Source organism: Oncorhynchus nerka, linkage group LG25 (assembly GCF_034236695.1).
Source record: "Oncorhynchus nerka isolate Pitt River linkage group LG25, Oner_Uvic_2.0, whole genome shotgun sequence".
In the NCBI taxonomy this organism is placed as follows: Eukaryota; Metazoa; Chordata; class Actinopteri; order Salmoniformes; family Salmonidae; genus Oncorhynchus; species Oncorhynchus nerka.
Window position 1 is genome coordinate 27,795,595 of NC_088420.1, and position 12,557 is coordinate 27,808,151.

Consider the following 12,557-nt stretch of genomic DNA (forward strand, 5'->3'; position numbering starts at 1 on the left):
AAATGCTATTACCATTCGTTAATCAATTATAAACACTTATATTATAAAGTGTCTGTTACAATTTAATAGACGGGATAATAGAGCTCTATAGTGAGAAGAGAGATGGACTAGCCTTCAGAAGATTTTTAAAAAGTAGGCCTACATGTCTGGGAATTTCTTGACACCCCGCCTCTTTCATGAATAAGTAATTTGAGGTCCCATTCATTGGCTGTTTCTGTCATCCGGCTCCGAGTTTTTCCTCAGCAGGCGGCCCGCTTCAGCACCCCAAATGAAGAGGGAGGCCGTCAGAGGCATTTGTTCCCTTCCACTTTTTTTGTTGAAACATTTTCCTGCAATCTGTGCGTAAGTGGGTGTGTCAAATGTAGTGTAGGATAGTGCTTGGGTAGCCTACGCACTCTGAAAATAGGAAAAGTTCATCATGAGTTTAGTCTGAAATCTACCGCGGACTACCAGGATGGCTGTCTGGACACGAGCGGACAAAAATGGTCAATTAGATCTTTTGCTCCGGGACCGCTGGATTCGGGTAGCGGCCGAATTGACCCGCGAGACTTTCACATTAACGGCCGAAACAGAGATAAGCGGACACGGGAACAACTTGGATTACACCAATTCAGCGGGCCTGCGGAATGGAACGTCTAACGGAAACGACCCGGGTTTAGCGTCGGGAAATTCGAACCGTGGTCAAACCTCAAACCCAGAACTACATCCGAACCATGGTGCGCTAGGACGAAGCGGTAGCCCAGCGCGCGGGGGCATCAACCGGGGTCACTACGACGGTTTTAATAGCCCCAGCCCTGGCAAGTATAATCGTGATAACGGTACGAACTCTGATTTTGGCAGCCCGGGGTCCAGTTACGGTAGTCCTGGATCTAGCTTCAGTTCCAGGCATGGCGAAACTTCCATCAATTTAGAATCCGGCGCATCAGAAGCTGTGCGTAAAGTTAGAGTTGTAAAACAAGAGTCTGGCGGGTTGGGGATCAGTATCAAGGGGGGTCGGGAAAACCGAATGCCCATCCTGATATCCAAGATCTTCCCTGGACTTGCAGCTGATCAGAGTCGGGCTCTTCGGGTCGGCGACGCGATCCTGTCAGTCAATGGAAATGACCTCAGGGAGGCTACGCATGATCTAGCGGTGCAGGCTCTAAAAAAGGCCGGGAAAGAGGTTACGCTTGAGGGTAAGTTTCCAAACGCAATGGCGGGGATTTGAGAAGGCCAGTCAGTCTGACAGCAGCCTTCAGTAGTAGCCAAAACAATGTTCGATTTATAGCCAAATGCAACTTAATTCTGCCTTTTTCTTAGAAGATGCAGCCTAGGCCTAGGATGCAGCTGTGGGCAGAATATTGCATCAGGAAATAGACACACATAAATACCTAAAATAAGATAATGAGCAGCCAGTTAGATGAACTGATTGATGACCAGGCTACTTTTTCATTTATTTTCAACGTAGCCAGAATTCAGGCCATGGTTTTAGGCTACAATGTTTACTTTCTAACACATTGCCAGACCGACCACAGCGCATAGGCTACAATGTAACAAGTTCACACTCCACAACCATTGATGGGATTTTATAGGGGGCGGTGTCAACTGACTCAATGTAGCCTATCTTTAGGTATTTTGTAAACACGAAAGTATTGCACTGTGGTTACAAAATTAGCTACCTTGTATTTGTGGCAGTGGATTGTTTTAGATAAGTCATTGTATGCTAAAGCGGTGAATCATCACGTTTGTGTGCTCATATATTGATTTTAAGAGCACTTCAGTGTAAAGCCCAGGGTTTGGAAACAACTGGTCAGGGGCTGAAATGCACTGTGTGGTGGTTAATGGTTTGCAAATGAACTCAGCATGAATACTGGATAAGGTTGGATGTAGTTAGTGTGATGCAGTTTGTGTCATTTAGCAAGTCAAATGACCCCAAATATAAAGTCGTATTTTCTGCTTCTCGTCTGAAATAGGCCTAATAGTCCGAAATAAGTTTGTGTAATCTCTGTCTCTCCATTGCGGAAAACCTGTGATTTTGTTTAAGGAATGTGCCAGTTGCCTGTCACTGTTTGTTAGAATGACAGGGAGTGAGTTGTGGTGTTTGTAAATGGACCACAATTCCAATCTGTCTGCATTCTCCTCATCCTCTGAAGGTCAGAATGAGGTTTCAATTTCCAGACCAATATGTAATGTACACAGTACATAAACGCTAGACATTACAGCAATTAGTGACTTCACATTCCTCAACCAGGTTGCTCCCAAGGTCTGTGTAGAACTCTCACACAGGCCTGGATGTTGTGTTTCTAACTAATACGATATCTGCTTTATTTTGCCGTTCATAATAAACATGAGCTCACTGTAATGGACATTGACTAACGCCATTCAGTTAGTACATTGGCTCATGGCTGTCTTGTTTAGTTTGTCTGCTCGTTGGTGGATAGCGGAGGAGGCCATTGTCTGGTTAAAAGGAAGAATAAGAACACTACAAAGAGACAAAGACTGTATTCATCAAATGGGGACAGGCCCGATTAGAGACAGTTATTTTCTTTTGTTCACAAGCCAAAACTTACTGACCAATGACCATTGAACATTTCACTTGATTCTGCAATGCGTCATAAAAGCCACCACATATGAAGTATGTGATTAATATCAGTGGGAAAGCACATTTGCTCTCCAGTCTCTGTCTCGTCGTTTTTTCAAGTTGTCTGTGTGTGTAAACAGAGATGGATATCCACATAAATATCTGACCATAACCTACCTAAGACATTTGTTTGTGTGATTCATTGCATGGACAGTGTAGCAGCATGTGTACTTTCTATAATGTTTTTTTAAATCCACCTACTGGATATATACAATGCTTCTGCCAACTGACATGCCATCCTTTTGTGATCCAGGTCAGGGTGAAAAGAGGCGAGGAAGGGGATAGGTGTGTGTGTGTTTGAATGGGAGCAGCAGGGGGGCTTTTTTGAATGGGGGGCAGGTGTGTATATTTGAGGGGAGCAGAGGGAGCCTCTCCAGAGCCTTCTACAACCCCCCCCCCCCCTCATCTGGGGAGTCTGACACACTGTTCTCATTAAAGGCCTGGCAGCACACAGTCATGTTGCAGGGGGAGGGGGAGAGAAAAGAGGGTGAAGCTGGACAAACCACAGGGGGATTTTGGTCAAAAGAAAAACATTGGTAAGGGTCTGTGGTGTAACCGATCACTTAAAGCCATACCCGGGTGAAGGCTACAAGAAGAAGACAGAAAATGTATGCCTGATCAACCCATGGGGGATTGAACCTCAACTCCTTCAGCCAAATATAAGTTGGAGTCAGACAGATTCCCTTGGCTTTTCTCCGCTTCCTCCTCTCTGTCTCATTCCTCTGCATTGCTGTGGGCATAGAGGTATGGAGGGAGAGAGACGAACTAGCTCCAGCTATGTGTGATGGCATCTCTATGGACCTCTTCTCATCTCTCTCAGTCTCTCACTATTCTTTTATTTTATTCTTTCATTCTTTCTTTCGTTCTTACACACACACACACACACACACACACACACACACACACACACACACACACACACACACACACACACACACACACACACACACACACACACACACACACACACACACACACACACACACACTGTCCTCTGTGTACTGCCCTAATTAAAATCTGAACTGGAGCTGAGTGACAATGCTGACAGTTATAATGAGATCTTTAAACAGCACCAGAAAGGGACAGTGAGAGCAGCTTCTGGAACCAACTATCTGACTCAGAACTTTTCACAAAGTTTTAACTCCATGTTGGGTGTGGGACACACTTTCTCCTCGTTCAGTTCAACAGGCTACTCTGCCATAAAACACCAACTAGCCCAAACATCCTCCTTGTTCCACTGCAGTCTGCACTTACTCAAGCAGAGAGTGTTGGCAGATGGAGATGTAGTGTTAAATCTCCAATTCTCCAATATGTATCTTCCCTCTGAATGCGAGCCAGTGTCATAACGTCTTTGTCACCTATAGCTCAACGTATCATTGCTAAAGAATATCCATACAGATACCAGAGCTACAGTACAGTGAGGACGTAGGAATGCCACACACAGACAGAACCTGTATTTAAATATACCATGACATTGATAACCACATTGGAACACTGCAGTGGTGTTGTGACTGGAAGAAGTCTTGACTGAGCATAATTACGTTAACTTGATTCGTCATTTATTACTCCTCACTAAAACATGTGGCGGTGTGTATTGGGCATATGCCACTATAGCAGTGAGTGTAATCTTTATTTTGCTTCATCAGGATTCGCAGTGTGACTGTAGCAGGCTCTGTCCATCTTGATTTCTTTCTGGGTTGGGTTTGGGTAGGGGTTTCCTCATGCTCTAGCTCATGTCTAGAGGTCCAGCCGCTTCGTGAAACACATTCATACACACATTCATACGGTACATAAACACACCAAATATTCACTGACACGGTTAGTAAGAGCAGTGTGGTTAGCAGGGTCTTGGAAATGGGTTCCAATCCTTGACCTCGTGCCTCACCACTATCTTCCTCTTTCCGTCAAATTACACACAAACACACACACACAGTCCACCCATATTCATACTATATGTTTGGGCCAATTACTTTCACAACCCTAGTCCTCTCCTACATGCAACAATGACCTCATCCTTTCAGCTCCTCATATCGAGTTTCTCAGTCAGAACAGAGCGACCCAGAGGACTAACATACACCAGTAGAGAAGAGAGAGAGAGAGAGAGAGGAGAAGTGGAATAGGCCGCAGGACCAAATTTGGAAAGTGAATTCATGATTTCAGTCAAAGCCATTCTTCTCCAAGCAGCCGACCTGCCAAGCACACAACTGCTCCGCCAACTCTCCTACTCAGAACAACTCCACAAGAGACTAATACATCCTTATAAGACATGTATTACTCTTTAATTGAGCGTTGCAACTTTTCAACCACAGTCTGAAACATGATCAATCATGTGTTGCGTTTAGACACACTTTTGTACAACTTGAGGTCTATGCATAATTAATCACTAATGTTCTTTATTTTGTGTCTTTCTGCATTTCTGTAGTTAAATATATCAGAGAGGTTTCCCCACTGTTTAAGAAGCCCTCCTTGGTGGCAGACCTGCCGTGGGATGGGGTGCGTCCTCAGTCCCCCAACTTCAGTGGCAGTGAGGACTCTGGGTCCCCCAAACACAGTGGGGCCAAGGACAGGAAGGTCATCCTCCTCAAAATGTGCTTTATCAGCAGAAACTTGACCATGCCTGACCTGGAGAACAGGTAAGACCTGCATTGTGTGCGTGCAATTGAAATGTGGCATAAGAGGGAAAATATGAAACATAATGAGAATGTTGGTTTGGTATGTTTTAGTAAGATAATGATGAGGACTGTTGACTCCCAAAGGCTCTTGGAGCTGCACTCCCCTGATGGCCAGCACACGGTAGTGATGCGCTGTAAGGACGGCCCCAGCGCCCACTCCTGGTTCACAGCCATCCACACCAACATTGCTGCCCTGCTGCCCCAGACTCTGGCCCACATCAACTCCTATCTGGGCTCCAGCACCACTGGGTCACACCCCCAACTCAAACACATCAGCTGGCTGGCAGAACAGGTACTGCACTCATATAGGCCTTTAGAATAAATTACACAAACACACTAAATATTAAGCAAAAATAATCTAATTGAAGTACTGTATGCTGCTGTCAAATACACTTGTGTATAGATTCACACATACAGCATTGTGTAGTGTTGTTCAGCCTTGTATAATAGTGCATGTGTACTGTGAAGAGTTTTATAAATGGGTCACTGTGTTTGTTCTGAACTTTCAGTTGTGATATTCTGTAGTCTTTTAAATGTGCTGTCTTATATGTTGTGCGAATCAGAATTAATTTAAAGTGCAGGTTACATGTGTCACAAGTCACAGCACACGTTACACATATAATTAAAAAGAACACTAGAGACAGCACAATTGAAGAAAGGTCAACAATGGGGGGGAAAGAGAAACAGCTGAACAAAATGAATGTAGCAAATAGTCCACAGGGCATAGCAGCATGGGAGCAATAGCCCACAGAGCATAGCAGCATGGGAGCAATAGCCTACAGAGCATAGCAGCATGGGAGCAATAGCCCACAGAGCATAGCGGCATGGGAGCAATAGCCCACAGAGCATAGCTGCAAGGGAGCAATAGCCCACAGAGCATAGCTGCATGGGAGCAATAGCCCACAGAGCATGGCAGCATGGGAGCAATAGCCCACAGAGCATAGCAGCATGGGAGCAATAGCCCACAGAGCATAGCTGCATGGGAGCAATAGCCCACAGAGCATAGCAGCATGGGAGCAATAGCTCACAGAGCATAGCAGCATGGGATCAATAGCCCACAGAGTATGGGAGCAATAGCCCACAGAGCATAGCAGCATGGGAGCAATAGTCCACAGGGCATAGCTGCATGGGAGCAATAGCCCACAGAGCATAGCAGCATGGGAGCAATAGCCCACAGAGCATAGCAGCATGGGAGCAATAGTCCACAGGGCATAGCTGCATGGGAGCAATAGCCCACAGAGCATAGCTGCATGGGAGCAATAGCCCACAGAGCATAGCAGCATGGGAGCAATAGCCCACAGAGCATAGCAGCATGGGAGCAATAGCCCACAGAGCATAGCAGCATGGGAGCAATAGCCCACAGAGCATAGCTGCATGGGAGCAATAGCCCACAGAGCATAGCTGCATGGGAGCAATAGCCCACAGGGCATAGCTGCATGGGAGCAATAGCCCACAGGGCATAGCAGCATGGGGGAAATAGTCCACAGGGTATAGCAGCAATAGTCCACAGGGCATAGCAGCATGGGAGCAATAGTCCACAGGGCATATCAGCATGGGAGCAATAGTCCACAGGGCATAGCTGCGTGGGAGCAATGGTCCACAGGGCATAGCTGCGTGGGAGCAATGGTCCACAGGGCATAGCTGCATTGGAGCAATAGTCCACAGGGCATAGTAGCAATGGTCCACAGGGCATAGCTGCATGGGAGCAATAGTCCACAGGGCATAGCTGCATGGGAGCAATAGTCCACAGGGCATAGCTGCATGGGTGCAATGGTCCACAGGGCATAGCTGCATGGGAGCAATAGTCCACAGGGCATAGCTGCATGGGTGCAATAGTCCACAGGGCATAGCTGCATGGGAGCAATAGTCCACAGGGCATAGCTGCATGGGAGCAATAGTCCACAGGGCATAGCTGCATGGGAACAATAGTCCACAGGGCATAGCTGCATGGGAGCAATAGTCCACAGGGCATAGCTGCATGGGAGCAATAGTCCACAGGGCATAAATACATTACATTTACATTTAAGTCATTTAGCAGACACTCTTATCCAGAGCGACTTACAAATTGGTGCTTTCACCTTATGACATCCAGTGGAACAGCCACTTTACAATAGTGCATCTAGGTCTTTTAAGGGGGTGAGAAGGATTACTTTATCCTATCCTAGGTATTCCTTAAAGAGGTGGGGTTTCAGGTGTCTCCGGAAGGTGGTGATTGACTCCGCTGTCCTGGCGTCGTGAGGGAGTTTGTTCCACCATTGGGGGGCCAGAGCAGCGAACAGTTTTGACTGGGCTGAGCGGGAACTGTACTTCCTCAGTGGTAGGGAGGCGAGCAGGCCAGAGCTGGATGAACGCAGTGCCCTTGTTTGGGTGTAGGGCCTGATCAGAGCCTGGAGGTACTGAGGTGCCGTTCCCCTCACAGCTCCGTAGGCAAGCACCATGGTCTTGTAGCGGATGCGAGCTTCAACTGGAAGCCAGTGGAGAGAGCGGAGGAGTGGGGTGACGTGAGAGAACTTGGGAAGGTTGAACACCAGACGGGTTGCGGCGTTCTGGATGAGTTGTAGGGGTTTAATGGCACAGGCAGGGAGCCCAGCAGTAATCCAGACGGGAGATGACAAGTGCCTGGATTAGGACCTGCGCCGCTTCCTGTGTGAGGCAGGGTCGTACTCTGCGGATGTTGTAGAGCATGAACCTACAGGAACGGGCCACCGCCTTGATGTTAGTTGAGAACGACAGGGTGTTGTCCAGGATCACGCCAAGGTTCTTAGCGCTCTGGGAGGAGGACACGATGGAGTTGTCAACCGTGATGGCGAGATCATGGAACGGGCAGTCCTTCCCCGGGAGGAAGAGCAGCTCCGTCTTGCCGAGGTTCAGCTTGAGGTGGTGATCCGTCATCCACACTGATATGTCTGCCAGACATGCAGAGATGCGATTCGCCACCTGGTCATCAGAGGGGGGAAAGGAGAAGATTAATTGTGTGTCGTCTGCATAGCAATGATAGGAGAGACCATGTGAGGTTATGACAGAGCCAAGTGACTTGGTGTATAGCGAGAATAGGAGAGGGCCTAGAACAGAGCCCTGGGGGACACCAGTGGTGAGAGCGCGTGGTGAGGAGACAGATTCTCGCCACGCCACCTGGTAGGAGCGACCTGTCAGGTAGGACGCAATCCAAGCATGGGCCGCGCCGGAGATGCCCAACTCGGAGAGGGTGGAGAGGAGGATCTGATGGTTCACAGTATCGAAGGCAGCCAATAGGTCTAGAAGGATGAGAGCAGAGGAGAGAGAGTTAGCTTTAGCAGTGCGGAGCGCCTCCGTGATACAGAGAAGAGCAGTCTCAGTTGAATGACTAGTCTTGAAACCTGACTGATTTGGATCAAGAAGGTCATTCTGAGAGAGATAGCGGGAGAGCTGGCCAAGGACGGCACGTTCAAGAGTTTTGGAGAGAAAAGAAAGAAGGGATACTGGTCTGTAGTTGTTGACATCGGAGGGATCGAGTGTAGGTTTTTTCAGAAGGGGTGCAACTCTCGCTCTCTTGAAGACAGGAGGGACGTAGCCAGCGGTCAGGGATGAGTTGATGAGCGAGGTGAGGTAAGGGAGAAGGTCACCGGAGATGGTCTGGAGAAGAGAGGAGGGGATAGGGTCAAGCGGGCAGGTTGTTGGGCGGCCGGCCGTCACAAGACGCGAGATGTCATCTGGAGAGAGAGGGGAGAAAGAGGTCAGAGCACAGGGTAGGGCAGTGTGAGCAGAACCAGCGGTGTCGTTTGACTTAGCAAACGAGGATCGGATGTCGTCGACCTTCTTTTCAAAATGGTTGACGAAGTCATCTGCAGAGAGGGAGGAGGGGGGGAGGGGGAGCACTAGTCCACAAGGCATAGCTGCATGGGTGCAATAGTCCACAGGGCATAGCTGCATGGGAGCAATAGTCCACAGGGCATAGCTGCATGGGAGCAATAGTCCACAGGGCATAGCTGCATGGGAACAATAGTCCACAGGGCATAGCTGCATGGGAGCAATAGTCCACAGGGCATAGCTGCATGGGAGCAATAGTCCACAGGGCATAAATACATGGGAGCAATAGTCCACAGGGCATAGCTGCATGGGAGCAATAGTCCACAGGGCATAGCTGCATGGGAGCAATAGTCCACAGGGCATAGCTGCATGGGAGCAATGGTCCACAAAGTGGGTAGCGGTGTAGTGTCAGTACACCATGTTAAATGTATAGATATTGTCTGTGTGTGTTTTTTGTTGGCCATGTTGGGGGTTGACAGGAAGCACTTTGAGACAGAACCAAAGGAAGGTGCCATTGCGTTAACTTTCCTCTGGGCCCACCTAGCATGACACCCACACAACTACACAATCAGATGTGGAAAATCTCATCAGAAATTACATAAGCACTTTGACACACTTCTCTCATGCTGTCTCTCTTTCTTTATGGTGTAGGTCCAGCTGGATGGTGGGCGGCACCAGTTCCGACCAATCGTCATGGCACTGACAGAGAAAGATATCCTGCTGTTTGAATCAGTGCCATGGAACCGCGAAGCCTGGTCCACACCCATGCTCACACACCCACTACTTGCCACAAGGTAGGACAACAAGTTTGCCAGACAGAATTAGAATGTAGGTTGTAATTTCTCTTTGTCTGTCTGTCTCTATCTCTTTCTCTCTCTCTCTGCTATTTTCACTCTGCGATGTGTTGGCATTTTGTTATCATAACTTATGAATCACTGTAAGCTCTTTAAAAATCACTTGTGGGAGGAGCAAACAGTGAGTTGATATAACCTTGTGGTTTGTTCCTGTTTCTCTGTAGACTGGTGCACTCTGGCAGTGCCCGCAGTTCCCCGGCACAGGGGGCAGACCTGGTGTTTGCCACTCGGACGGGTACAGGGCGGGGCATCGAGTCCCATGTGTTCCGGGTGGAGACACACTGGGACCTGTCCTCGTGGACCCGGGCCCTGGTGCAGGGGGCGCATGCTGCCGCAGAACTCATTAAGGAGGTCTCCATTGGTGAGTGTGTGTGTCTGTCTGTATGTCTAATGTTGTTTTGTCTAAATATCTGCATATATTATTGAGTGAGGCTTTGGAATCACATGATTCACTTCTCACAGTGATACAGGAAGTGGTGACTGAAAAAAGTGAATGTACCAAAAACACCAGTGGGGGAAAAAAAGTTGTAAAGGAAGAAGCATAGTCAGTTGGGGGAATGTTTCCACTCAATAGAGAACAATAGTTGGCTGCTAGTATGTGCTGGAAATGTTCAGTCTTTTCCTTCCCTATTCCACTGCAACACAAACATGTTCATAAACTCTTTCACACAGGCACATACTGTTCCAATTACACACACACACCCACACACGTTTACTTTGTGCAGTACTGTTCTCACACTTCCCTCCCTCTGTACCTCAGGTTGCATGCTGAACAGGCAGGACGTTCGCCTCATACTGCACTATGAGAAGGGCTTCACTGTGACCCGGGAGCCAGGAGAGACTGCAGGGGGTGCTGTGCTCTTCAGATACCCCTTCGAGAAGCTCAAGATGTCTGCAGATGACGGGATCCGCAACCTCTATCTGGACTTTGGGGGTCCAGAGGGTGAAATGGTAAACTACATCACTGTTAGAGTGTAATGGTCTAAAAGTCCATTGACTGTATTGATTAATGTACTGTTTGTATTTTTTATCTTGTCTCTTTCTTTCAGGTGTTTGACCTGCACTCTGGCCCCAAGCCCATGGTGTTTGTTCTTCATTCCTTCCTGTCTGCCAAACTGACTCGTCTGGGCCTGCTGACGTGAAATGGGAAGAGGCTGAAGTCGGGAACATATCCAGAAATATTCTTATTTTTACTATGTATCATTCAACACAGCCTTCCAATGTAATTTTGGCAATTTTTTATGTGATGAACAGAGTACGAGTTTGTTCATATGAGCATGTGTCAATTGGGTTTCCAAGTTGATGACTGCGTGTGAGTGGCCTAGAGCATACTGCCAGAATGAATGGGTTTATACTTTTGCATTTCTGTTGGCTTTATAGAGTGCCTGTTACCCAAAAACTGATTATCTAGCACATTATCCAAAATGACTGTTATAATCATTATTGCCAACTGTGCCTTGTTACATGTAGTCATAAATGCTATTTTTAGTGTGTGTAAAAGTATTTTTTATTTTCAAAAGGTAAAAGGTTTTAAAGCAAAGTAAGCTTTCAACAACATGCACAGCAATAGGATTATTCTTATATTGTTAACATGCTATTTCCGTACTGTTTTTCAGTTAATTATTTTGTATGTATATCCTATGTTTAGCATGACTTGACTATGAAAATATGATGCTGTTTTTGAGCATTTGCAAAACCATGGCGTAACGCCAGTGACCCCTGTCACCTGCCTCAAAGTCAACCTGCCCTCCAGTAGGCTAGTCACACTGCCAAACCATTGTCCTATGCTGCCTGAGAACACCACTTCCCTTTATCATTCCCTTCTGCATTAGCCCTAAGCCAATGCTTTCTATTAAAGCTCATGAGGTCATACCTAAGCTTCTCTGCCTTTTTCTGACCTCATATTTTTCTGTGATTCCTGAGGAAGTGTTGCATACACACCATGTAAACATGATATTTAATGTCAATAAGCATCCACAGTAAAGTCACTGAGCTACAAGCTGTCTGCTAAGTGTTCTGGGGAATGTTTCCATCCAGTACATAATTAAAATAAGCGAAATATATACCTATAAAGAACGTTCAAATATGTTCATTCAGCACTATGATATCTGAGAAAACACCATTTCAGCTGTAATATGGTACCTCATCATGTCCATTTAGTGAAAGAAAGCTTTGGATGCGTTTACTAGCACAAATGGGATGCTATTCTTTTATTTTGTTTTATCCCTGTATAAGCTTATCATCTTGCTGTATGTGACCTCTGAGTCCTACATATGTCAAAGCTCTTTTTCAGACCCTGCTCTACCACGTGATCACCCTAACAGCTTGTCTCAGTATGTAAGCGGATACTGTACGTGGGGCCTAGTGGATGCTGCCAATTGTATGACTGAACTCTATCCCAATTCAGTCTCTGTAGGCCTACTTCTAATAATGGACATTTTTATCAATACCTGAACTGTTCAATTTCTAGCTTGATCGCCACCTTAATTTACCCATGAATGTATCTTAATTAGCATTTGACATTGTCAAACTGTCATATCTTTCTCTTTTGGTTGTTAGTTTTGAGCTATATACTGTTATTGCAAAGAAAAGCTTCTTTTTTTGAGAAAGGGTTTTTTAACCAAA

At 46.7% G+C, this 12,557-nt stretch overlaps 1 protein-coding gene across 1 annotated transcript; it reads left to right on the forward strand.

Annotated features, from left to right (window-relative positions):
* Positions 1–251: 251 nt before the first annotated feature.
* Positions 252–11,804, forward strand: sntb2 (syntrophin, beta 2). Its single transcript, XM_029634099.2, has 7 exons — positions 252–1,175; positions 5,043–5,253; positions 5,377–5,584; positions 9,730–9,872; positions 10,097–10,293; positions 10,693–10,883; positions 10,982–11,804. Exons 1-7 carry the CDS (start codon positions 455–457, stop codon positions 11,072–11,074), a joined length of 1,764 nt encoding a protein of 587 aa, XP_029489959.2. The 5' UTR covers positions 252–454; the 3' UTR covers positions 11,075–11,804.
* Positions 11,805–12,557: the final 753 nt, after the last annotated feature.

Bases quoted from the DNA above. Each gene is read 5' to 3' on its own strand.
- sntb2 (XM_029634099.2), top strand. From the start codon at position 455: ATGGCTGTCTGGACACGAGCGGACAAAAATGGTCAATTAGATCTTTTG. The intron at 5,254-5,376 runs GTAAGACCTGCA...TGACTCCCAAAG, and splicing joins ATGCCTGACCTGGAGAACAG to GCTCTTGGAGCTGCACTCCC. The intron at 9,873-10,096 runs GTAGGACAACAA...GTTTCTCTGTAG, and splicing joins CACCCACTACTTGCCACAAG to ACTGGTGCACTCTGGCAGTG.